General features: G+C 33.4%; 1 protein-coding gene across 4 annotated transcripts in view; it reads left to right on the plus strand.

Moving 5' to 3' along the window:
- Positions 1-27,440, plus strand: part of ARHGAP32 (Rho GTPase activating protein 32) — a 450,472-nt gene that overhangs the window by 407,674 nt on the left and 15,358 nt on the right. For all 4 annotated transcript variants that reach the window (XM_077112455.1, XM_077112453.1, XM_077112454.1 and 1 more), the window contains 7 exons: positions 7,840-7,989; positions 17,005-17,107; positions 18,401-18,545; positions 19,239-19,321; positions 25,100-25,207; positions 25,461-25,606; positions 26,207-26,402. In XM_077112455.1, the coding sequence (XP_076968570.1) occupies positions 7,840-7,989; positions 17,005-17,107; positions 18,401-18,545; positions 19,239-19,321; positions 25,100-25,207; positions 25,461-25,606; positions 26,207-26,402 (931 nt within the window). The remainder of the gene's footprint in view (positions 1-7,839; positions 7,990-17,004; positions 17,108-18,400; positions 18,546-19,238; positions 19,322-25,099; positions 25,208-25,460; positions 25,607-26,206; positions 26,403-27,440) is intronic.

Here is a 27,440-nt window from a genome sequence, read left to right on the forward strand (position 1 = left end):
ACCCTGGTCATTCTTTCCCCGTTCCCTACCTTGTCCTGTGAAGCAGGGGTGAATTCAGTCTACCCCACTCTACCACTTTCCTGGAAGTCCTCCCCTCCCTCTGATTTTGAATGCCTGGCTTTATTTCAGATCTAAATTTATTTTATTTATCACAGATCTGAGAACTTGATGCATATAGTCAAAATAAACCAAGGGTGAATCCATTATCTGGATGGAAACTATCTCCCTTTCACTTTGAGAAGTTAATCTAAACCTGGCATTGTCTCACAGCAGTCTGGAAGATTTGTGAGAACTGATTTAGAGGACTGTAGTGTAGGTGAAGTATGATGAGAAAGCAAGAATTCTTTGCTGGAAAAACATTATGCTCATGTAATTAAAAATACCCAGTGTTCCACCTCTCCATGTCAGGGTTCACTATAGCTTACTCAACTGTATGATTTTATTGTACCCTATAAACTAGTTATTGGTATCATAAAGTTTTGCTATGCAGATATTAAGTTGTGTGTCATATTGCTGAAGCGTTTTACTACTTGAAAGACTGGTCTGGTGGGGTGTGTCTCAGGTTTGACAAAAGATTACTGTTTTAAAATATATCACGTCTAAGATGGAAGAATTTAGCTTTGTGGTTGTGTTGCATTTTGACTCTAGAATAGGAAATGTGAATATAAAATGGTACGATTTGCTTATGTGTAAGTACTGCTTTACAGTTTATTTTTGGTGCATTATATCTATTTGAACACCGTTGCTGGATGGACCTTAACCCTAATGTCTTAATTACTACATTCCAGTGTTCCTCTGTGAAAACAGTTTGGTAAGCACTCAACTGTCTCAAACTAACCACTCCCGAGTACAACTCTTCTGATACACTTGACGGTATTTAATCCTTCTACTCCTCAGATGTAGGTAGTTAGTAGTTTATTATAATGAACAGGAAGGCAGCAACTATAGTTTGTTTGTTAAAGAGATTTTAGTTAGGATGGTTGAGTGGAGGATAGTGTGAGTGTCAAAAATAAGCTCCTTTTGTTCATTGTATTGTCCATGAAATGGGAAGAAAATTAAATGCCTACCTATGTATATTAAGAGATAGTTACATTTGGAAGTGTTATTTGGCCTTCACATTTGTGTATAGTTAAATTTAATATTTTATCCTGAATTTCTAAGGCAGTGAAATTTATCAGTCTTGGTAGGAAATGAATTATCTAATTATGAGTATCAGAGTTTTTTACCACAGCCATCTCTCTCACAGTAAATTAGAATATCAGTAACAATAACAGAACTACTAAAACTATGTAGAAGATAGTTTAATCTTCCTTTAACAACTAAGAAATCACTTACTACTTCATGTCTAGTCATCATTATGAATATTAGTTATTTCAGTGTCTCAGACTGGGCCATAGATTAGCAGGAAGAGACCACACCCACCCCTTCTACTCCCACTCCAAGTTTACATTTAAAGTTCCTAATGTATTTAGTCATGATTTTTAGAAACGTAATGGAAACAAGGTGGCCATGCAAAGCAGAAGACAGCATTGTGCACATGTCAGCACATCATCCCAGAACCCTCGAGTGCCAGATAGGGCACACCATTGCTAATGAGTTCCATGGCTCTTAGTTCGGCACTGTACCACAGCCCTTAATTCATTGGGCCTTTCGTTACTATTAAGAAAAAATAAATATGAGTAGTCGTTACCCCAACAGGAAAAGATAGCCAAGTTTCCTTGTTCTTGAGCCAAATATAATAACATCAGAACAAAAAAGCAGAGCCAGCATCAAGGCTGCCTAAGTCTTCTGGAAAGTCTTGTTCTACAAGGAGCTGCCCTCTGACTAATGTGATCTTACTGTGTCTGTGAGTCTGTGAGTTTGGTTGGAAGATCTTGATTTTAAATCTTTTTCCACATAACTATCATTTAATTGTGAAAGTTTGTACTTACTGGTTAGTAGATAATTAACAGCAATAATTCCATGATATTGCTAATTAAAGGAAAAAGCATGTATTCCTTTCTCTACTGTTGAGGGATCCAGTTCAATATCGCATTCCACTGCTAGTTTTTAAAATGTTTTTGCTCCAATGTATGCTGAAAATTGTCGCTCCATTCCTTCCTTCCGTTTTTTTTTTTTTTTTTTTTTTTTGCAAAATGTTACTCTGGACTCATGGATTTTTGTTTGATGTTTTATATAGTTAGTTATTGCATTCTTAGTGATGTTCAAATTGTCCCAAATTCTGGCCTGAGGGATTCCATTCAAGCTTGATCCTTTTGACATTTGTTTGTATTTCCATGCTTTCTGGTATAAGATTTCCCAGTTTCACCTTCTGCTTTTCCCTATTGTTGACTAGCTATCAGGCATTTTTCCAAGTAGTCCTGGTGTATTTTAATAGGGGATAATATTTAGAAACCCAGATCTGAAACCAAAAGTGTTCTCCCACTGCAGCTGGTACATTATTGTGTCTAAGCCTTTTCAGTGGATAGAACGTAAGAGATGTGTATGTGTGTGTGTGTGTGTGTGTGTGTGTATCATGTGTTCATGTTCATGTTTCCAATTCAATGTTAATATTATAGAATTTTTTAACTTTAAGTTTATAACAGTATCTCTTTTCTCTCACATTGAACATATTCCTTTCTAATAGTATTAATATATTTCTTTGTTTTGTTCCACAATATATAAAATTGTTTGTTACGCTACCAAAATTATTCCTAATAATAAAACAGCCGAGTGAAGTTGATTTCCTTGCAGTTTCTTTGTCCTCAGAGTATATCCCACAAGCCTGTACAGTCATTTACAAGTCATTTAAAATAATTATTTTTCTCTCTGTTGAATATGTTACCAGTTTGACAATACTATTAGATGCATTTTTCAATTATTTTTATTAAAACTTTCTTTTTTTAATTGTTTAAATTTAGATTTGAACATGTAGAAAGAACATTAGGTTAATTCAAAGTCGCACCTATATAAAAAAGGTATACTCAAAAAAGTCTCACTTCCAATCCCCACCCTTCACCCCTTCCTCACCAATAATAATTTATTTTTCCAGTGTTACTCTTAGCAAAAATACATACTCCATACACATAAACAAGTGTGTATATGTTCTTGTGAACTCATATGTGTACGTTCTCTGTCTTTTCTTAGACTAAGTGTAAGAGATAAATTACAAGCAACAAAAGAAAAAATAAACAAATGAGACCTCGTCAGTATTAAAAATTGTGTTCCTCAAAGGACTTTCTCCTGAAAGCAAAGCAACAACCTACACAATGGGAGAAAATATTTGGAAACTGCATATCCAATAAAGGATTAATATTCAGACTATAAATGAAATCCTTCAATCTTTCAACTCAAGAACAAATGAGATATTGGTCTCTGGTTTTCTTTTCTGGTGATATCTTTGTCCAGTTTTGGTATGAGGGTTATGTTGACCTTGTCGCATGTATTAGATCGCATTCTCTCTCTGCTTTAATTTTTTTGGAAGCATTTGAGCAGAATTGAAGTCTTCTTGGAACGCTGGTAGAATTCCCCTGTGAAGCCATCTAGGCTTGGGCTTTTCATTGTTGGGAAGTTTTTAATTACTGATTCAGTCTCTTTACTAGGAATTGGTGTATTGTGATCTTCTGTTTCCACTTGAGTCAATGTAGGTAGTTTGTGTGTTTCTAAGAAATTGTTCATTTCATGTAGGATATCTAATATATTGGCATACACTTGTTTATAGTGTCCTTTTATAGTCCTTCTTGTTTCACCAGGGTCGGTTGTTATATCCCTGATTTTTGTTATTTTTATCCTCTTTTTTTTCTTTTGCGGTTTTGTTGATTCTCTCTCTTTTTTTTTTTTTTTGGTTGGTTGTTTTCTATTATTTCATTAATCTCTCATCTAATCTTTATTTCCTTCCTTCTGCTCCCTTTCAGTTTTGTTTGCTCTTCTTTTTCTGGTTTTTCTAGTTTTGGGGTTAGGTCTCTGATTTGAAGTCTATCTTTTTTTAATATAAGCGTTCAGAACTATAAATTTCCCTCTCAGTACTGCCTTCTCTGCATCCCATAAGTTTTACTACGTTGTATTTTCATTTTCGTTTGCCTCAAGGTCTTTCCTAATTTTGCTTCTGATTTCTTCCTTAACCCATTGGTGGTTTAAGAGTATGTTGTTTAATTTATACATTTTTGTGAATTTCCCCTTTCTCCCTCTGCTTTTGTTTCTAGCCTCATTCCCTCATGGTCAAAGAGTATACTTCAGATGATTTTAATATTTTTTATTTTATTGGAACTTGTTTTGTGAGCCAACATATGGTCTGTCCTAGAAAATGATCCATGTACACTTGAGAAGAATGTATTGTGTTTTTGTTGAGTAAAATTTTCTATATATGTCTGTTAGATCTAGTTGGTTTATTGTACCATTCAAGTCCTGTACTTCCTTACTGGTATTTTGATTACATGTTCTACCCATTTTTGAGAATGGTTTGTTAAAGTCTCCTACTGCTAATGTAGAATCATCAGTTTTTCCTCTCAAATCTGTCCTTATTTGCTTCATATATTTTAGGGCTCTGCTGTCAGGTACATATATATTTATCTAATTGTTTCATCTTCCTGTTGATTTATCCCCTATATAAGTGTATAATGATCTTTGTCCTGCAGACTGTTTTTGACTTGAAGTCTATTTTATCTGATATTAATATAGCCACCCCAGCTCTCTGTTGGTATATGACTTGCATGCTGTAATTTTTTCCCCATCCTTTCTCCTTCAGCCTTCTTGTATCTTTGACTTTAAGGTGAGTCTCTTTCAGACAGTATATATTTGGGCCATGCTTTTTTTACCCATTCTGCCAAGCTGTACCTTTTGACTTGAGACTTAACATTTAAAGTGACTACTGATAATACAGTACTTTTTTTCATTTTGCTATTTTGCCTTTCTAAGTTTATGCCTTTTTTGTCCCTCATCTCTGTTAAAGTCTACTTTTATATTTTTTTGTTTTTTAGTGTGGTACCATACTGAGTACTTTCTTACTTCTGTCTGGATATATTTTTCATCTGCTTTCCTTGTGATTACTTAATAGGGCTAAAATTTCACATCCTAAATATATAAGAATCATATTTCGGTTGATACCAACTTAAATTCAATAGTATGCACATATACTTTTCCTATACCCCTATCCCCCCCACACACACCATTTTTTATGCTTGTTAACACTTACATCTTTGTATATTACATGTCCAAACACCTAGATTAACCTTACTTTTTATGCATTCCCATTTTAGCACCTGTAGGAAGGGTGAGATGGAGTTAAATACCAAACAATACAACATAATAATACTGACATTTATACTTACCCAAGCTTTTACCTTCACTGTAGGTTTTATTTCTTTATGTTGCTTTGAACCACTGTCTAGTATCTTTCCTGCCAGGCTGAAGAACTCACTTTAGCTAATGCATGTACGGCCAGTCTGTTAGTGATGCATTCCCTCAGCTTTGGTTTATCTAAGAGATAAATGAATTAATCTCACGCTCAATTTTAAAAGAGTCTCACCATATAAAATTCCTGACTAGCAGTTGTTTTCCTTCATGGCTTTATGTATTTCAACCCACTGTCTTCTTGCCGCCATGGTTTCTGATGAGAAATCAGCACTAAACCTAACTGGGATTCTTTTGTACGTAATACATTGCTATTCTCTTGCACCTTTCAGAACTCTCTCCTTGCCCTTTGCATTTGATAGTATTCAGTATATGATGTGTGTATTTTTTCTTCATGTTTGATGTTCTCTGAGCTTCTTAGATGTGCAAATCACTTCTTTTGCTAAGTTTGGAAAGTTCCCTGTCAATATTTCTTTGACTATTCCTTCCATTCCTTTATTTATTATTCTTCTGATACTTCCATGATGAGAGCATTGGTACACCTGATGGTGTCCCAGGGTGTCTTAGGCAGTTTTCACTTTTGATATTTCTGTTTTCTTTCTGCTTCTCAGCCTGACTCATTTTCACTTTCTTTTCCTCAGGTTCACTGATTCTTTCTTCTGCCAGCTCCAGTCTGCTCTTTAACCCCCTCTGGGCATTTTTCATTTCGGTTATTGTGTTTGTCAACTACAGTAGTTCTGTTTGGTTCCTTCTTAAAATTTCTATCTCTTTACTTAGACTCTCATATTAGTCACTCATTGTTTTCCTGATGTCCTTTAGTTCTTTCTCTGTACTTTCCTTCATCTCCTTGAACATTTTTAAGACCATTTTAAAAATACTTTTTTCAGTAGGTCTGTTTTTTTCCGTCTTCGTTGGCGTTTTGTATATTTTTATTCTCTTCTTTTGGATGGGCCTTCATTTCCTGTTTCTTTGTCTCACACTACTTTGTTGTACAGTATACATTTTAATATTTTAGAATGGTACCTCTGGGATTTACTCCCTGGATGTCTGTTTCTTGGTTTTGTAACCAGCTGGTGAGAAGACAGATTTTCCTAAGTGAACTTTTCGCCCCTCCCATGAGGAAGGTCTGCCCAAAGCGAATGCAGCGTGCTGGATTTTCCATGTCTTTCTAGGCCTGTGTCTTCTCCAGAACTTTTGTTTGTTGTTTGTTTTGGAATTCCCCTGTTGATAGTACTTTGGCCATCCCCTCTCTTATCCAGGGGACAACCTTCCCTCTCCCAGGTATTTTGATGCCAGCAGGTCTTTGTCCCAGACTGTCCACCTCTATAGTTTTTACATTCCTTTCATTATGTTATACTGTTATTGTCTGGAGGGCAAATTTCAGGGAGAAGGGTCACCCTGGATAAGACTTTCCAAGTCAGTTTTTATACTAATCAAAACAGAGCCAGGTACCCACCGGGGGGTGCAGTCTTGCTCCACAGTGCCCTGGGGAGGGGATCAGGAAGTGCTCCAGAAGCTTCTCTAATGGCTCCCCACAGCTAAACTTTCCTGTCCTGCCTAGCAAATGCCTACCCAGCAAATAACTTCAGCTAACTGTCCCCTGCTCTCCTGACTTGGCCCTACAACTTTAAATCTCCATTATCTGTGCCTCTGACCAGGGAAAATTGCAAAAATGGCTGTTGCTGCCTTTGTCTGGGCAGGGTTGGAGCAGTGGCTACCACTGCCATTTCTGGTATGGGTTGAAACATTAGCTGCCCTCAGAGCTGGGACCCAACGATCCAGATTTGCTAATCAAATGCTGTGATCAGCAAATCAGCCATGCCCACCCTTGTTCTTGGGGAAGAGGATTTTTCCATCCCTTTCTGTCACCAGCAACTAGCCAGGAACTGGACCCCATAGTGGCCTGCCATGAGAGTGGGAGATAGGAGATGGGTGTCAGTAGCTGCTATGCGGAGAGGTTCTTTACTGTAATTATATTCCTCTTCTTCCTGCTCTTCCCTGGATGCTGTACAGTGTTTTCTGGCCTCTGGAGTTGCAAAATAGTTGTTTTAGATAGTTATTGTGTGCTTAGTGGTTACTGTGGTGGAAAGACTGAGTTCTGAACCTCCCTACTCTGCCATCTTCCCTGGAAGTTCCTCTTAAGTATTTCTTTACTATGAGGATCTCAAAAGCAGTATTTTAGAGTAAAAAGCAGGTACTTTTAGTAATTTTTTATCCTCCAGTCTGCATTGATACCAAGCTTGATTTAAAGTAACAGATTACCACACTTAAATTGCTCACAATCCCATCAAGTAAAATCACAGGCTGTTGAGAAGAAAGTACAAAATTGTGATGTTATTTATGAAGCAATTGCTTCCTTAATTTCTGCTATAAACTTCCTATATAATATAAAGTGTATTTGTAACAGATTATTTTTCAGTCAGCCTGTCGAGATATCCATTTTTTTTTATGCTGAGTAAAATAAATGTATCTTCTTTCCACAACTAAAGTGTTTTCTCTCCCTCCTTTTAGTGTCTAAAAAACACGGAAAGCTCATTACTTTCTTACGCACATTCATGAAGTCTCGTCCATCAAAACAGAAACTGAAGCAGCGGGGGATCTTAAAAGAGAGGGTGTTTGGTTGTGACCTGGGAGAACATCTTCTGAATTCTGGTTTTGAAGGTAAAAAAAAATGTATATATTCATAATCTAAATTATTGACTTCTCCATACTGGTTTTCTGTAAACAATTTCAAAGTCAATTGGGCAGGTGATATTTGTTTCATTTCAGTTCAACTGTATTTATTGAACTTTCCCAGGTACTCATCTCTGTGCTGGGTACAGATGAATATAAAGAGAAGTGAAAAGCATACAGTTTAGCATCAGAGAAACATAATCTGTTTAGAAAAAATAAGGTATTTTTGAAAAGGTATAACAGTATTATGTTGCATTATTTTAATATTTGCCTAGTTGGCTTTCTTTAGCCAGTTTCCCCTCTTACATTTTATTCTAGAATATTTATTTCATTTCTTTTTTAGGGGAGAAAAGTCATAGTTTTGAGACAAAAAAAAATACCAAAACCCACCTGCCAAATTTTATAGCAAAAAATTTTAAATCCTTTTCTCTATAAATTAAATTCTAAATTGAGAATTCAGTGTTAAATGAGTAGATGGAGAAATGGATAGTGTGGGGGGAAGAAAAAGGTTTCCTTTGATTTTTTTTTAGAACAGCACTGTCCTATAGTTTATCCTTTGAGATATAAGAATATTAAGGAGCCATCTATCTAGAATGTTGACAAGTATCTGAAATAGATGATTTGTCCAATTCTGAACCCTGGTGAGAACTACCCTTTGTGCCTTTGAGAAGACCTCTAGTGAAAACAAGTGGTAAATACCATTAGTATTGTCAAGTCCAAATCATAGGCATTTCTCACTGGTAAAAGAATATCAGTGGACTTATGAATTTAGTGCAAACTAAACCATGTTTCCTGAGTGAGAAAAAAACAGTATTTTGAAATGATGTTATTCTCAAAGTAATATTAACAGTGCATTTCCTGTAAAAAACATTAAGCAAACAAACAAAAACCCTGAGGATTACTTATGCAACTGGTCAAAATGCATGTGAAAAAATAGGCTACTGAGAATATCAAAGAACCTCATGGGAAAAAAATCAGTGAGAGGGTCAGATAGGAGAGGTCTGATTTTACCAGATTTTAGAACAATATTGAAACTTAGAATACCATTAGTGCAGGGAATGAAACATGAATGAAACAGCTCAGAATAGTAAGAAACAGTTCTTACTACAGAATGAATCCTTTATGATAAGTGTAGCTTTAAAAGCAGGTCATTGGAGTGTAAGGGTAGCTGAATGGTAGACTTCTCGTCTACCATGCGGGAGACCCAGGTTCAATTCCCGACCCATGTACCTTCCCCCCAAAATCAACAGGTTGTGCTGCAATAATGGGATAGGTCACACGGAAAAAGGATAAAATGTGATCCCCACCATACAGCATACAAAACTACAACAACAACAAAAACAAAAACTGAGGTCATTAGAAAGGGTTACTTATGCAAATATATTTTGAGATAATTAACAATTTAGGAAAATAACAAATTCTCACTTTATGCCATACTGAAATGCTAAAAGTATTAAAGAGCTAACTATTTTAAACTTAAGAAATAGCACCATGAAATGATTTTGTCTTTAGAAAGATGGGGAATAATAGTTTTGCTAAATTTAAGCAAAAACATTTTACAGAGGAAGAGGAAGCTTCGAATATGTAACTTCCACATAGTGAAAAATATAATACATAGGAAGAAAGATACCATAGACTTGGAAAAATTCTAATACATATAAAGGAAAAGTATCATAGACTTGGGAAAAGATTCACTTTTGATATAATGAAATGTTGTTATCATAGTGTATAAGCATATCGTTCAGATTTATGAAAAGTTTATGTCTCTGAGTAGAAGGATAGAGAAAAGGTATACATGTGTAATTTTTACATGGAGATGTTCAGATATTAAACAAAATACAGAAAAGTGTATGTCCTCATTTATAATCATGGAAATGTATCTTTATACAATTTTGAGATATAGTCGCACATTGATAAACACTATTAAAATAACAAAGCTGTTTTTCTAAATTATAATAACCAATACAATTAAAGATGGCTGTGATTTTTGCAGTATGTAAAAAGTTTCAGCTTTGGATAGCTTTCTGAATTAGTACAATCTTTTCTGGAAAGCATCTTGGTATTTCATAGCAAGAGACTCCAGTGTTTCTATCATCTAGCAATTCTACTACTTAGAAATTTATCCTAAGTACTGCTCAGTAGGAACAAAATGTTTATTACAGTATGATGTATAAAGAGCATAATAAAATTGAGTACCAAACTTTTAGGGAAATTGTTCTATAATTTATGAAGCCACTAAAAATTCTATATCTGAATACATATAGAAACCTGAAAATGTTATATATAAACAGTAGGTACAACTTTGTGAAAGTATGGAAACTTAGATGACCTGTAGCATAAATATAATTATGGTAAAATAGATACAGAGGTTATCTTTGTGATTTTTTTTTTGCTCACTTGTTTTACCCTTTTAATTAAAACAAGAAAAAAAAAACCACTTGAAGATAGTTAGAAATGAATTTGATAGTCTTGAAAGATAAAGCTGTCTGCTGAAGGCCTGTCCAAGAAGAGAAATTCTGTATTCAAAGGACTACGAAACATGTCCTTTCTGATTTTTTAAAACAACTACGAAAAAAATTAACTTGTGACATTACAGCATAATTCTAATTTGGTAAACTCAAAGACTGAAGCCAGATAAATTCTAATTGGCATATTAAAATAATTTCCTGTTTAATCAGAGATGATGAATAAAGGAGGATACTCAAATATTCAAAAAAAGACAGGGAAGTGGAAACCTTTGAAATTTATTTACCAAATTGAATTAGGAAAAGAAACCACATATTTTTTAGGTTATTTAAGGTTATTAAATATATTAAGGTTATTTATTAGTTATTCTCATTTAATAATGTGCAAGGAATTATGGTTTTTAAGGTTTTGAGAATTCATATGTATGGTATATAGTCTGTAACTATGGTTACACTATATATGTGTATGTGTATAGATATATATGAAGAGTATTTTAAAGTCTAAATTAAAGCAATTTGAATAATCATGAGAAAGAATATGTAATGTTTTGTATATGTACTTGTAAGGAAAAACTATATATGTATATAAAATTTATAGTATGTGTATTCATTCCTCCTTATGATTATTGTTTTAGTAGACTTTAAAGTAGTATCCTTACACTAAACAAAATAGATTGCATTAGATTTTTCTGAGAAGGAAGCTCATATCATGGTATTGTTTTACTTAAATGAGTCCTCTTAATTGTATTCCTAGTGAATAATCAACTTTATAGAGAGATTATCCTGTTATACTTTCTAAATTGTTGAGTCCCTCCCTATTGCAGTTATAGTGTGACCTGTTTCTTCTGTTCAAAGTGATATAAAAAGTCATGTAGGCAGAGGACTTAAGGGCAAAGACACAAACGGACATTTGCACACCAATGTTTATAGCAGCATTATTTACAATTGCAAAGAGATGGAAACAGCCAAAATGTCGATCAACCGAAGAATGGCTAAACAAACTGTGGTATATACATACGATGGAATATTATGCAGCTTTAAGACAGGATAAATTTATGAAGCAAGTAATAACATGGATGGACCTAGAGAACATTATGCTGAGTGAGCCTAGCCAAAAACTAAAGGACAAATACTGTATGGTCCCACTGATGTGAACGGACATTCGAGAATAAACTTGGAATATGTCATTGGTAACAGAGTCCAGCAGGAGTTAGAAACAGGGTAAGATCGTGGGTAATTGGAGCTGAAGGGGTACAGACTGTGCAACAGGACTAGATATAAAAACTCAAAAATGGACAGCACAATAATACCTAATTGTAAAGTAATCATGTTAAAACACTGAATGAAGCTGCATCTGAGCTATAGGTTTTTTTTTTTTTACTATTATTATTACTTTTATTTCTTTTCTCTATATTAACATTCTATATCTTTTTCTGTTGTGTTGCTAGTTCTTCTAAACCGATGCAAATGTACTAAGAAATGATGATCATGCATCTATGTGATGATGTTAAGAATTACTGATTGCATATGTAGAATGGTATGATTTCTAAATGTTGGGTTAATTTCTTTTTTCCCGTTAATTAATTAAAAAAAAAAAATAGGAAAAAAAATTGAAATGCCCTTGGAAGGTAACACATCCCATCCATCAGCAACTCCTGTCCTTTCTGTGTCTAAAATATATCTCAACTCTATTTCCTTTTCTCCATCTCCACTTTCACCAGCCTAGTCCAAGCCATCATCTTTTCTTTAATGATTCTTAGTTGTTCCCAATCTGGTCTTTCTGCTGCTTCTCCTACAATTCTATGACCCAATTTCCACATAGAGTGATCTTGTTCAAACAATCATCAAACCCTAGTTCTTCTATCATTAAAATAACTCTTTGGCTTCCCCTTGCCAAAACTTCTTACCGTGGCTTCTGAGTCCCTGAATCATTTGACCCCCCACCTACTTCTCACACCTCATTTTCTCCTTCACTATGCTTCTACATGCACCATACTTTCTGACCTTCAAACACTAAGGTCTTTCTCAAGTCCATCCCTTTTAAATGCTGGTTAGTCTGTATGGAAAACTCATTCCCGAGATTTTTATGTGTCTACTCCTTTTATCTTTCATATTCCTCTGCATAAATGCCATCCCATCTAAATGTCAATCCCTCATTAGTATTTTTCTTAACAATTTGTTTATTTCTCCCATAGCATTTATCAAAAATTAAAAGTACTTTGTATGTTTGTTTAATATTTAAAAAAAAAAAAAAGTCATGTAGGATCCTAACAATGCATTCCTCTTTTTCTTCTTTGATTTATGGTCTCTGGTGCCAGTGTTCACTCAGGATGGTCTTAGAGTTTCAGTTACCCCAAACCAAATGTTTATACTTGAACTGGAAGAGTATTTCACGGTAATCTGTGGAACTGATTTTTTTTTTTAATCTGCTCACATAGTACTTTTTGTGGACAGATCAATCTAATTTGTCATTTTTGTGGGCATCCTTAATTATAGTCAAAATACTTTTTATTTGTTTTTACCTTAATTTCTCTTCTTTTTTTAGATCTGTTGCCCTTGTTCATCCTTCCTTAGATGTCATCATTAATATTCTCTTTTGCCTTTTACTTGACAACATTTTCCGATTCACTCCGCTTCTTTGAAATCTCCCATGCTAATTACCTTTCAATAAACACTTTGGAAAGTTTAATTCTACTTTGATCTTTCTTAAGTAAGTGTGGCGGGAGAGGACAATGCCAATATTATAATTTCTTTCTAAAAAATAGATTGTCTAATTACGGTGTTCATGTATTTCCTAACTATGATAAAATCTGTTCCAGTAGAGTTGTCTTCAGGTGTCATTGATTTTTTTTTTTTTTAGAGAACTTGTCTTATCTGCAGCACATATTTAAATCAGATTTCCTTAAAAGTTTCAAATGAGATTGCTAAAAAAATTGTGAGAACTTTGTAGAAAACTAGATGAAATTATGTTTAGTACCATATAGAAAATATGTTTAAATCCAAGGAGAGGATCCTAAACACATTCCCATGTTTGAGGTTATTTGCCTTTTTCATAAGAAGCTTTTTGTTTTTCTTAAACTATTGTTGCGATACAGGGATTTTATAATCAGAGCACAGTAGACAGAAATAAGGTAATCATATTTTCCTGGCCAAAATTTGTCACACACATTCTAATAAGTACACTGTACTCATATACTCCTAACCTTGAGGCCATGTACCTGATAATGGAACTTGACTTTTCAATCTCTATCTGTAATGCTCAAGTGATGCCTAGCATATAGAAAGATCTTAATAAATAAAATATTTGACTGATGAATGAATGAATGAATAAATGAGGACAATACAAAAGAAATCAAACCAGAACTGTCAAGGGTAGTCAAGAACCAATTCTTGTCATATTTACTTAACTTATACTTCTTTTAGCTATGATTCTAATTTTAAGAGTCTTTGATTTTAATTTTCAAACATTTATTTATTATATTTACATATGATTATTTTAAAAATATTATAAATATTAAATCAAAGTGGATCATAAATGCATTTCTTGGAAAGTGTGGGAATAATTCTTAAATTGGAAAAACCATTTTGGAAATTTCTAGTGTTTATATTTTAATTGGGTCATTATTTAGCATGCATTTGGCTGATTAGTTGGAGGGTTTGGGAAATTTGATGGGGCAGTGGCTGATAAGATGCTTTTTTACTAGGAATTTCTTCCAAGATGCAATGTATTGGACTCTCACATTGTTCTTTTTACCTTCTGATACTTTTCTGCAGTTTCTACTCTCTTTACTCAAAATTAAAGTTTATGTTTTCCCTTTCATTTTGTCCCTATTATTATTAATTGTCCATTATCTCTTAAAATGATAAGTAATAAAAATATTCATTATGTAATTCTTATTTATTAATAAGATAATGTGATTGTTTTGTGGACATTAAGTCCTTTCACTTAGAAATCTTAGCATTTCAAGAAACAAAATGTTTTCAAAGGGAGAATATTAATCTCATCATATGAATATGAGAGTCCCAGGAAAGATGTCTGTAACAGATGCTGGCTTTTATTTATAAAACTTTATAATTCAAGCTAGGAGAACCTGAGCTCTGACAGCTGTACTTCCAAGGTAAACATTTTGTGTTCCTGGGTGAGGTGACATGTACATTTGCAGCAGTTGTACTCAAAAGCATCTTTTCAGAAAAAAAGAAAAAAGGGAAAGAAAACTGTTTTTCTTTCTTTAATTAAGAAATTATGTTAATTATCCCAATAATCTTTAAATATATTTCCTGCAAAGTTAGCAATTAACATTTTTCAATTATCAGTGATTAAATATTATTAGAAATAGGACTCAAGCTCTTACTTTATATTTTGCATATCATTTTGATGTGGAGTTCGCTTATATATCAAAGTGAATCCACAAATGTATCCCATAACTCTGCCTCCCCTTTATCTCCACTACATACACATATTCCCTTTCTTGTTACTAAATGTGTCTTGAATATTTTTAGACGCAGAAAGCGTACAGTTAAATATGAATATAGTTCCATATAAAACTAAGATCCCTATTCTGCTGGGCTTGATCAGATAAGTTTTTCAGGTTCTCAGGGTACCAGTAATTCATTTCCTATCACTGTACTTTGTGTCAAGACAGTACTTCTGGATTTTGGATGTACAAAAATGAACTCATATGGTTTTTGCCCTTAAAGAATTCACAGTCTCAAAAAGGGGTAATAGTTGTATAAACCACTAAATGATGATTAAAATATACGTATGGTTCTATGGGTACATAGAACATAGTGCTGCAGCTGCCTCTACAGTGGGTATTCAAACAAGGCTTGCCTAGGATCATAGTTGAGCTGGGTTATGAAAGCAGTCACAAGTTTTCTATATGTGGTAGAGGGAATGTCAAGGTAGAGAAAATCATTTTGCAGAGGTATTAGAGAATGGCTGATTTGTGTGGCAAAAGGTGAGACTTACAATGACCTCGAGCTGTGAAATACAGAAATATGATAATAGTAAAGTGAATGTGAAGGATCTTATATACCAGGCAGTATATTGCAGTAGTTAAAAGATTTGGCTCAAATAGTTGGACTTCTTAAGTCAGAATCTCACTCTTGCCATTTATTTCCTTCTTGCCCGTGGGTAAAATATTATCTCTCTAAGCCTCAGTTTCCTCTCTGTAAAATGGGGATAGTGGTAGAACCTTCCCCATAGGATATCTGTGAAGATTAAATGAGAGTATTCATTGTAAAGCATGCAGCTTGGCACAATATTTTTTAATACATATTATTTGAATATATATATATATATTGAATATATATTGAATATATATTTTTGAATATATATATTCAAAACCAAAGGGTTTATTTTAAAATGCAAATAATAGGACCTAACAGAATTTTGAAAATGTACTTCAGAAAAGACAACAGAGGGGCAGGAAAACCAGGGAGAAGTTTGTGGTAATAGTAAAGGAAGAGTATAATAATATACTATCTAAGTGAACTATATTAGCTAAAATAATTATTTTAAAACATCTTATTTGATTCATTTGCCATTCTAAATGTTTTATCACTAATATGGTAGTTCTTTGCAGACCAAATAGTGTGTTCTTTTAAGTATTTCTTTTAATGGATTTTTAAAAAAAACCTTTTTATTGTAGTAGCATATATACAACTCAAAATTCCCCATTTTAGCTATGGTCAAGTGATCTTTTCAGGGACTTTACTAACACTATCAATTGAACATAGTTACTAAAATCTGAAGTTTATTCTGCATTGCAAACAGTGCTCAAATTTCAGTTGTTATAAATTTTTGAATGGCTATATTCAATGATATCAGATATTCACTGAAGTAATCAGAGAAGGTATCCTTCTTTTCTTTCTACTTATTTTTAGTGTGCCCTTTATGAAGAGCTGATAAGATTTAGTCTAAACAGCAATAAATTTAATGTAAAAATGGGCAGGGAATGAAAAGATTCCATCTCTTAGAAATTGCTTTGGCTTTGCATTACGTTAGTGTTTTGTTTATCAAATAAAGTAGGAATTAGCATTAACTATAAAAGAATAAAATGTACCTTTAGAAGTGAAGATTGTAGCACTTACAGGCAATTATTATGTTTGGAGTAAGCATTTAACTTTATATCTCCACCTGCTACATATGGAATTCAGCTGGACAGCTGTTTTTTTTTAATCTAGTATGATCTTGTTCTTTAATAGTTCATGGTGGTGTTCCTTTACACCATGTTGTAACTTGATGTAAATTCATGTACTGCAGAGAACTGTCCTAATAATGTATTAACCCTTTCACTTACCTAAATGTCATAAGATAGAGTAAGTATTGATTATTCAGGAACTAGTTAGTTTAGATGTGAAATTTAATAGGTATGCCCTCATTGTTTTATGTAGTAGATTACCTCCTGCCCTCTTTCAACTTTAATTGATAAATTTTATTTCACTTATGAAAACTAAGAAGTTCTCATTTTTTTTGGTTACTTTAGTTCCGGTGAATGCTACCACTTCATCTGTGCCTTTAAAAAATTCTCTTTAGTACCCCAGGTTCTTCAGAGCTGTACCGCATTCATTGAGAGGTATGGGATTGTGGATGGAATATATCGTCTCTCTGGCGTTGCCTCCAATATCCAGAGACTACGGTAAAACCTTATATTGCATTCCTCTTTTAAATTCCTTATGTACCTCATTAAAATTGAGTCACTTACTTTGATAACCATAATGTTCAGTAGTTTAGGTAAGGTAGGAAATAATATCCTTATTGTACTCCATATATTTTCCTAAATGACTTGTTTTCATCTGTAGTATCAAAAATATTTTCCCCAGCTTTTTCAATGCTTCTGTTTTATCTCTGCACTGTTTGAAGGTTAGCAAATTGAGACACTTCTGAGCCTACAGATACAATTGCATTATGTAGGTAGTTCTTAATTAGAATTGATAAGAGTGAAATATTTTCTAATCTCCTTTGCTCCTAATTCTGGCTATGACTTCAGGTATGCGTGTTTCATATTCCATATCCTTCCTTAATATTTTCTCAAAGACTAAAGGGGCCTTTACTATACACCAGCAATATGTTTGCTCAATCTCTTGGATTCTAGCCTCTTCTTTATATGTCATTATCCTTTCTTTTTCCTTATGGTGCACAGTAATTGCCATTATCTTTATAGGAATTTTAATTGACGACAGACTATCGATTACGAACTTTGGAGCTAATCTCTGCTGACTCCCTGTTTTCAGGAATACATGTTTGGAAAGTAATTTAGTTCTTGTACTAAAAACAGTTTCAGTTTTTAGTTTCAGATACAGTAAATCTCATATTTAGATTGTCTTCTAGGTGGAGTAATGTTAAATAAACTCCTGAAGAAAGTAACATTAATCTGCTTTAGTATTCTAAATACAACTTTTATTTCATTAACTTTAATGTTACAGTTTTTACTGTCTATTAAAACAGGGTCAGTTTGCCAGGAATTGTTTCATGTGGTTTCTGGCTTCCCTTCCTCTCTTCAATAAAAGGTTCCTAAGCTGTCCGATTGAGTATGAGGAATTTCTGTACATGATTGTTCATACATTATGTGCCACTCAAACATAGTTTCCAGAATTGATAAAATCATGGATTTTCAAACCATAGGAATCTTATTTTCGGATTTAGTGCTAAGAAGCTACTCATTTGTTAAGCATTTGAGCTTCAGAAACTGTTGTCCATTTTAATATAAAGCTACAACCTTAATTTCCACATTGAAGAATGTCTGTCTTAGGACCAGATATACAATTACTGCTGAAGTCTAAAGATAACTTAAAAGAAATATTCTCATTTGAAGAAAATGTTAAGTTAGAGGTTAACACTTATGGTCTTTCCTTTTTTGTTTTTAAGTCAGGTGTTTGCTTTCCTTCAATAAAATAATTTGTTCTTTTTTTCATACTACTCTTTTTCTTAGCCATGAATTTGACTCTGAGCATGTTCCTGACCTGACAAAAGAACCCTATGTTCAAGATATCCATTCTGTAGGCTCTCTTTGTAAGCTATATTTCAGAGAACTTCCAAACCCTTTGCTTACATACCAACTATATGAGAAATTTTCTGTAAGTAAAACTCAGTTTTGAATTACATTCTTTTTAGAGCTTTGTTGTGGTTTATTTATATTAAAAAATAGTTTTTTAGAAAAAAGTATAATATGCATCTAGGAAAGTGAACAAGTGCTTATTTTTTATTGTGGAAACATACATGTAGCAAAAAATGTCTCATTTTTATCATTTTCAAGTGTGCACTTCGATGGTAATAATTACTTTCACAGTGTTATGTTACCATCACAACCCTCCATTACCAATATGTCATAGCCTGAAACTGCAACTCCATATGTACTAAGCATTGACTCCCCATTTTGTTGTTGGTTTTTTGTTCAGAACATGTAAAGATTAGTTTGGTCACATGTAAGGAATAATTCTATAGCTAAAATGGCTTCTTTTTAAAAAGAAGAACAGTCATTGCTAGATAGTCCAGGGTCTTTACTGTTTTCATATGGTCATTCTTTTATTTTCTGACTTTGAGCCTCTAATCTTATCTCCCTTAATATCAGCTACCATCAAGTTTTTTTTAAGTATATTTTTATAGATTTCTCTGTCCGCATAAATTCCTTGATACTATGTTGCATTTCCTAGTTTAGCATCAAAGAACAGAGTGAATTAATCTCAGAATGAAAACTGAATTGTAAGTAAAGAACTTTTAATTTTATAAAAATAGCCTATTGATTTATTTCATATTATAAATGTTAACAGGAAGCCGTTTCCGCAGCAACAGATGAAGAAAGGCTGATAAAAATTCATGATGTCATCCAGCAACTTCCCCCTCCACACTACAGGTAAATCACATGATGTAAAATCCCAGCCAAACGTAGAAGTTGGTTGATGTATAAAACTGGTTTTTCTTTTTGGTTTTCTAACTGTTTTAACTTCCTTGGAATTGAGTATTTTTTAGTATATATTTTATTTATCATATACATTTATCTTTTTTATGTCTTTGTGTCGCTGTGGCCTGGCATAGTGCTTGACATCTAATAGATAACTTAAATATTGAATTAACAAATGAATGACTGACTAAGCCTCTGTGTGTATATGCGTGTGCGTTTTATGTTGTTGCTGTTGTTTATTGGTTTTGCTATTGTTGTTACATCTTCAAAGTAATTTAACTTGCGGGTGAGTTTGGACTCTCAGAAATACTGTTGCATATGTCTCAGAAGATCAGAATAAACTGAAGATTTTATGAGACAAAGGAAACAGCATGAGCTGTCGGTAATTATATGCAAAAAAAACAAAAGATAAATTTTTAAAATTCAGTATTAACAAGAAATTAAATTCAGTAGTTCTAGCAATTTACAAATGCAGCTTAGTGCTGTAAAAATCAGCACATACTTTGAAACTAAGCACTATAGATGTAAATACATGATAATTAACAACCAGAAGGTAATTTATCATCGACTAATCTTATTAATATAGCATATTTTAAGAAGAATGCGAGGAAATCAAAGAGATCTAAGGGCCCTGTGGGTGTGCGAGTGAGGAAGAACTTTTCTGAAGCAAGCTCAAAGAAATTGAGCTATTTAGCTCTGAACAAGGAGGCTGAAGAGAAAACAATCATTACACAGTTATTTGAAGAATATTTTTAAGGGAGGTGTCAACTTTTCTTTAACTCCAAAGAAAGAAATCTCATGTGATACCAAGAATATTGGCTTTTAGAGTTGACCTGAGTTTGTATTCACACCTCCTTGAGTTACAGGTTGTGTGATCTTCTTTCTGAGCATCAATTTTCCTATCTGTGGAATGAATACTAATAATACCTTCTTAAGAGGGTTTTGTTTTAATTGTAAAGTGAGATAAAAACGTATGAATAAGCCTGACCCTTTTTTTTTTTAAATATAAAGCACAGCAAGACAGATGGTTAGGTTTAAGCAAAGCCTTCTTGATTTAGTGATTTTGCTTGTGGTACCATGTAAAGATATCCATTTTCTTTAAATTAAAAAAATATGTAGATATACCGTGTACATAGTTTAAAAAGTCAAATGGCATGTGAAGCTGACAGTGAAAAACAGCAGTTGGCTGCTTCTTACCTCCCCATTTCCACTTTCTCTTTCAATAGAAATCATTACTCTCAATTCTTCTGGAATGTATTCTCCTTGTTTCTAAATAGCATGCATATATTACTATTTCTCAATTTTTTGTTTTTAGATATTATTTGACGCCTTCCTTTTATGGTGACTGAGGATTTAGTTCTCTTGCAGTTAGTTGCCCCCTACCCAATACCACAAAACATACTTCGCCTTCCTTCATCTTCATAGTCAAGTCTTATCAGCACTTAGACTTCAATTTTCAGTGTTGACATTGTAATAACTATGTTATTATTATTATTCACAACTCTACCTATTAGTATACTAGAATTCTATTTCCTTTCTATTATAGCTTTTTGTTTGCCATGAAGTAACTGGTCATTTTTGGCCTGATAAGTTTTCCTGTATTTATCAGTAATTTATATCTAAATTCTTTAATAGAATTATATACATCTCCACTTAGTGCATTCAAACATATAAGCAATCTTTCTTCGTAATAAAAACATGCCTCCTCTGTCACCCTGCTTCCATCCAAACTAATTGTTTTCTAAACCTACCAGACAGCCATCATCAACCTTTTGTTACCCTCATCTGGAAATTCCCTTTATCTCTTTCATAATGTTTTCTGAATTATTGTCATCTTTGTAGAAGTAGTTTTCTCTACTTCTGCAGTATACATCTTTAGTAGCTTCCTGAAAGAAAGGAAGGTAATTTTTGAGACGTTAGTATCTTTGAGACATTGATATCTAAAGATGTTCTTATTCTTTTTTTGTACTTGATAGATAATTGGCTATAGATTCTAGTCCATAAATACTTTTTCTCTTAATTTTGATGGTATTGCACCATTTTCTACGAAAAAAAAAAGCTGTTGCAAAGACTGATACTAGTCTGATTGCATTTTTATATGACCTGCTCTATTTTGTTTTTATCTTTTATGGATGCTTTAAAACTTAAAACATATCTAGTGGTCAGTTTTCAAATTGACACTTGTTGTGTGTGTGTATGTGTGTGTTTTCCGTTCTTTGCCTGAGCACTCAATGGGAAGTTTTCTAGTATTGTTTATTTATTTGCAACTGATACCCTATTCCTTTTCGCTATTTATTCTCAAACATCTTTTAATGTTTTTACTTTTTCTTTCCTAAATTCTACTTATGACTTTCCTCAAATTCATCTATTAATTTTTTTAAAAACTTTCTATTGCTAACAACTTTGTTCTTTCGTCTGCCCTCCTCCTTTTTTGTTTTTGTTTTTCTCTCAATGTTCCTACTTTACAGCATCCACTACTTGTTTCATGGATATAATATCTTTCCTCTAAGAGACTTTTACTGATAATTGTAGGTTTTGTTTTGTTTTAAATTGTTCTCTGATCCTCTCAGTGTTTCTTCCACTTTCCTTTTTGAATGATTTATCTTATCAAGACTTTGCATTCAACTGAAGTTTCATGAAAACAAGTAAACAAACAAAAATTCATTTTTTAAAATGATGTTTCTTAAAAATTCATACTATTAATTAAATTATGTGATTAAAATAACCTTGCATACACAGTTATGGAAACTTAAAATTAACTCTAGGTAAACTTATAACTCAAACAATGTTAGCCAGAGTGTTCAGGGTTACCACAGAGAAACTTATTAGTCATCAAAAGTCATTGTGCTCTGGGCATCAGTCATCACATTTTACAGAGGGAATTGAGAATATTGGGTAACATTGAGAGAATATTAGTAAGACTCTATATCATATATATAGATATGATGTATGCCTCCTTTAATGTATTATATAAGGGTGCTGTTATGTATTTAATATAACTTCTATATGCTTTTTATATGGTGAAGTATATATGCCTCTTATTACGTATTTTTATATAAATAAATCCCCCACTATATATTTTATTACTATCTCCTACTCTGTATTATCTATTCCTCCCTTACTATGTAGGGCACTCATATCTCCTACTGTATATAATAGCTGCCTATATATTATAGGCATTATAATGCAATCAGATTCTACAGCCAAACTTCCTGCACTAGTTGTGCGACCTTGTGACCTTGGATAAGTTCCTTTACCTCCCTGGGTCCGGTTTCATCATCTATAAGACAGAGATAATAATACTACGTTTTTCGTAGGGTTGTTGTGACTATTAAGGAAAAGTAATTAGAATAATGTCTGTTAAATAGTAAGTGATATTTATGTGTGTTTTTTATTATCATCATCTTCTACTATGTACCACTACCTATTTACTTTACTGTGTGTTAAATCTGTATATAATATAACGTATATTGTGTTTATATATATTCCCTGCCATGTTGATTTGCATAGCTTTTCTGCTGTATTATGAGTATCTCTTTTATTATAATTACATTTATATTCCCCCACCATAGTATAGATTCTCCTATAATATATACAGATTTAGATATTTCTCCTACAGTAATAGATATTTCCCCTACTGATTATATAACTCTCTTGCTATCTAATCTTCCCTAATGAGCATTATATATCTTTCATTCTATATATTATGTATGTGTGTGTGTGTGTGTGTGTGTGTGTGTGTGTGTGTGTATATATATATCCTGCTATATATCTTTCATATATACTATATTGCCTAGTCTACATGTAACCATTGTGAAACATAAACTCCCTTGAGGTCATGGATTCTGTCTTGCTTATTAGTATATTCCTAGGACCCAGAATAGAACATTGCATAGTAGACGTTCAATAATATGTATTACAATATAATATATAATTGCATATATACATTTTAATGTATTGTGTACACTATATTTTATAGTTTGATATATGTATAGCTAGTATATATACATGCATATACATACATACATACATATACAAACACATGCATACATATATAATAGTCGATCTTCATTATTTGTGAATTCTGTATTTGCAAACTTACCTACTTGCTAAAGTTTATTTGTAACTCCCAGACCCAATATTCTCAGTGATTTTTCGTTATTGACGAGCATTAAAGAGTTGCAGAAAAGCAGGAAGTGTGAGTCCTCCAAATTATTCAGTCTGAATCTCCTACATTCACTTTGTAAAGTGGTAGGTAGATGGGTAACTAAAGTGACATCTTGTTTTATTTTGCATTTCTTGTAAAATACATCTCTAAAGTACTTAGTCCCTCCCCCCAGTTCAAATTACACAATTTTATTTAGTTTCCTAACACATTTCTCAAGTTTCCCACTTCTACAGAGTCTCCAGAACAGCCTCACTTCTGTCTGTCTCTGTGTGTCTGTCTATCACATAGAGAAAGGACTGAGAATCACCATTTTCCCCATAGAGCAGCTATAATAGATTCTGTTGAAGGAGCAAGGACTTTGGAGCTAGGGGACCTTGCTTTGAATGCCAGCACTACCACTGCTTGTCTGTGTAATCTCAGACCACTTATTAACTCTCTCCAAACCTTTATTTTTGTCCTTCACAAAACGGGCTGTAGGAATACTATTCTTGTTAGCATTGCTGTGAGAGTTAAAGAGATTACCTGTAAAAGCATCTTGAACAATGGCCTAACTTAATTCTAACTTCCATTTTCTCTCAGTTCAGGCCTGTTTGATTCTTTGAGGCTCATATGTGGACCAGAATTTAACTTTCATTACTGTTTCAAACAGTTGAGTCTTATACATCTATCATTCATTGTCTTTAATAGTATTAATTCCTGTACAGTTAAGTAAGAGACACTTTGAGATAATGTGGTAGCTGATAAGTAATACCTGTGTGTGAGAGATTGTATTTGCATATGTGCTGGTGTGTGTGTGTGTGTGTGTGTGTGTGTGTTCATCTGCTTTATTTCAGATTTAAGCTGCTCATGTTTTATTTCCAAAAATGTTCTGCCCTGTTGTTTAATCTAAATACATGGAATTATTTGAATAAAACAAATAAATTATTTAAATAATGCACAAAATAAACCAGAATATTTGGATTATTAGGATTTAACCTAGGCTCTCTATTTCAGAAACACATTATTTGCATATTTGCACACATATTCTCTCCATAATGCCTACTGGAAATTTTCTTTTAAATATTTTTAGGCTTGTAAAATGTTGTATTTTTCTTTCATTGAAGAAGCGTTCAAATCATCTCCTACAAGTCTGCCTGCTACATGTAGAATAGCGTGACTTTACAGTATCATCAGGTCCATAAACTAACTTTCGTGGAGGATTCATTTCACTGGTGTCCCTGAAACTATATACCTGACAGTCAGAAACACATGTTCCTAAAGTTTTCTCAGCCAGTTCAGTCAGAGTCTTTCATTTCTTACTGTATCTGCCTGCGACCTTTTTTTTTCTTTTTTTTAGTGTTCTCTAGATGTGATTACTGTATTCTAGATCCCTAGTGTTTTTCTGACAGTTCTGTAGTAATAATAATATTCAGTCCTAATAGGCAGCAAAAGTATTTGCTAGGGTTTGTGTGGTCTCTTTTTCCATTTTTTTTTGAAAATGTACACATTAATTAATAGGGCTTTATGCTCTACACTGATACATAATGTTCCTTTTTCTCAATGTGCTGTATTTAATTTTCCAGAACACTGGAGTTCCTGATGAGACACTTGTCTCTTCTAGCTGATTATTGTTCCATCACAAATATGCATGCAAAAAACCTAGCAATTGTTTGGGCTCCAAACCTGCTAAGGTAATTTACATTTAACTTACTACCTTACATAGTACTAATTGTCTAAAATAAAATTCTAATTCATTAGTGTTTCTTAAGGATAATTTTTAAAATGAGAACTAATCTGCTGTGTTTTGCTTTGTTTTAATGAGCATCTCCTTTAAAAGGCTACAGGGGCTTAGCCAAGGGAATATAAAAATATGATTTACATTTTAAAAGCTGCCCTTTGAAACTGCTATTTGTGATTCTGATGGGAATGCTGTTTACCACACAGGTCAAAACAGATAGAATCTGCCTGCTTCAGTGGAACAGCAGCTTTCATGGAAGTGAGAATTCAGTCTGTGGTTGTTGAATTTATCCTCAATCATGTAGATGTCCTCTTCAGTGGCAAAATCAGTGCAGTCATTCAGGAAGGGGCAGGTATGGTTAAAACAGATTCTGTCTACTACCCCGAAACATACATATAAACTTCTAAAAGAATGGGGAATTGTGAATTTTCTTAGTTAAAAAAGAATAAGTCATTAGTAGAAAGCAACTAATTTATGGCTGTTTTCTAAAATGCACAATTTAGCAGTTATTTTGTGTGTGCCTAGTAAATGCTACATGTTAGAATGCTACATATTATGATCCAAGTTCATGACATACTTTAAAAAAATAATGTGTCACCTGTTATCTGATGCATATAAACATCTTGATATGGAGCAGAAGAAAAGGTATTTCCAAAACTAAAGATAGTGGAGTGATGGCCTTTCCTGGTATCCTTTAAGAAAGGAAAATAAATTCCTTAAATAATTTTAAAATATATGTCAGTGTTAACAACCTGATATGCCACCTTTTGTTCATCAATATAAAGCCCTGTTATTTTTGCCATTTGAAAACGTTAATGAAGAAAATTGAAAACACAGATAGGTATGTAGATGAATACATAGACAGATTGACAGACACACAGACACATTTATATATTTTTACCCTGTTCCTAAATATTTGGCTGTCTTCCTTGCTTCCTTTTTCTATCCAAAGCTTCTCTATCAAGACCCAAGTCCCTACTGGTTTCTTCTCCATCCACGAAGCTGCTAACCTTGGAGGAAGCCCAGGCGCGAACACAAGCTCAGGTCAATTCTCCCATTGTCACTGAAAATAAGTACATTGAAGTAGGAGAAGGACCTGCTGCACTTCAGGGAAAATTTCATACCATAATTGAGTTTCCACTTGAAAGGTAAAAATTCTTTATATCCCCTTAAGAAATATGATTTTCCTTTCTATGTATTATTATTTTCCTTTATTTCACTTTTAATTTTGTGTTGTAGGATTACCATATTAATTCTGGGCCAGACCCAGTAAAACCTGTTCATTTGAATATGGATGATCTGTAACAGTAGTCATAGGGAATGATCTGAATGATTCTCATAAAGCATTGCATCATCATGTAGTTTTCAAAAAGAAGAAGGAAAATTGATACAAAAAATAATACCCTCATTTAAAGGATGTGATTTTCTATCTGAGATAAGGTATTTACAGATCTGTCTAGGAATAAACTGTTCTAGGTAATGAATGGACAATGACTTGTTTGGCATTAGTTCCAAATTAAGGTTAGATTAGATGAGTGGTTCTCAGAGGGTGTGCTCCCAACCAGCACTGTCAGCACCTCTGGAGAATTGTTGGAGAAACACTTTCATAGGCCCATCTCTGCCTCAGGGAATAGAGAATCTGGGGATGGGAGCCAGCAATCAGTGTTTATCAAGACTTTCAGGTGATTGTGATGCGTGTTAAAATTTGAGAACCAGTGCAGTTCTGTCTCTCAATGTCTCTTCCAACTCTGAAATTCTCTTTTTCTGAAGAAGTGATAATAGTGACATAGTTTCTGTATCTTCTTTACTAAATTATAGTCTGAATACTAATGTGTATGAAAGTTCCTTTTGATGTCTCTTACTCATTTGACTATTACATATATGCTTGTAAGGATTTCAATTCCCAGGATTGAGTACTGCTAATAAAAATTTAGGATTTGTTCTTTCCGTATTTTAGTATGCCCCTCTAACTTCTTTGTATGTCACATGACTAAAAATGTGCTGACAGTAAAACGTTAGAACATGTTCTTTTATGTTGTCATTTTGAGGTTATCTTCTGCTTTTTAATTTTCTACTTGAGCTCCATAATTTTCTCAGAAATGTCTTTAAAGGGAAGTAATTAAGAGAGTAGATTCTGGAATGTACCTAGACCTGGGTTTCAATCTTAACTCTACCATATGCTAGTT

This window comes from Tamandua tetradactyla, chromosome 8 (genome assembly GCF_023851605.1).
Source record: "Tamandua tetradactyla isolate mTamTet1 chromosome 8, mTamTet1.pri, whole genome shotgun sequence".
Classification (NCBI taxonomy): Eukaryota; Metazoa; Chordata; class Mammalia; order Pilosa; family Myrmecophagidae; genus Tamandua; species Tamandua tetradactyla.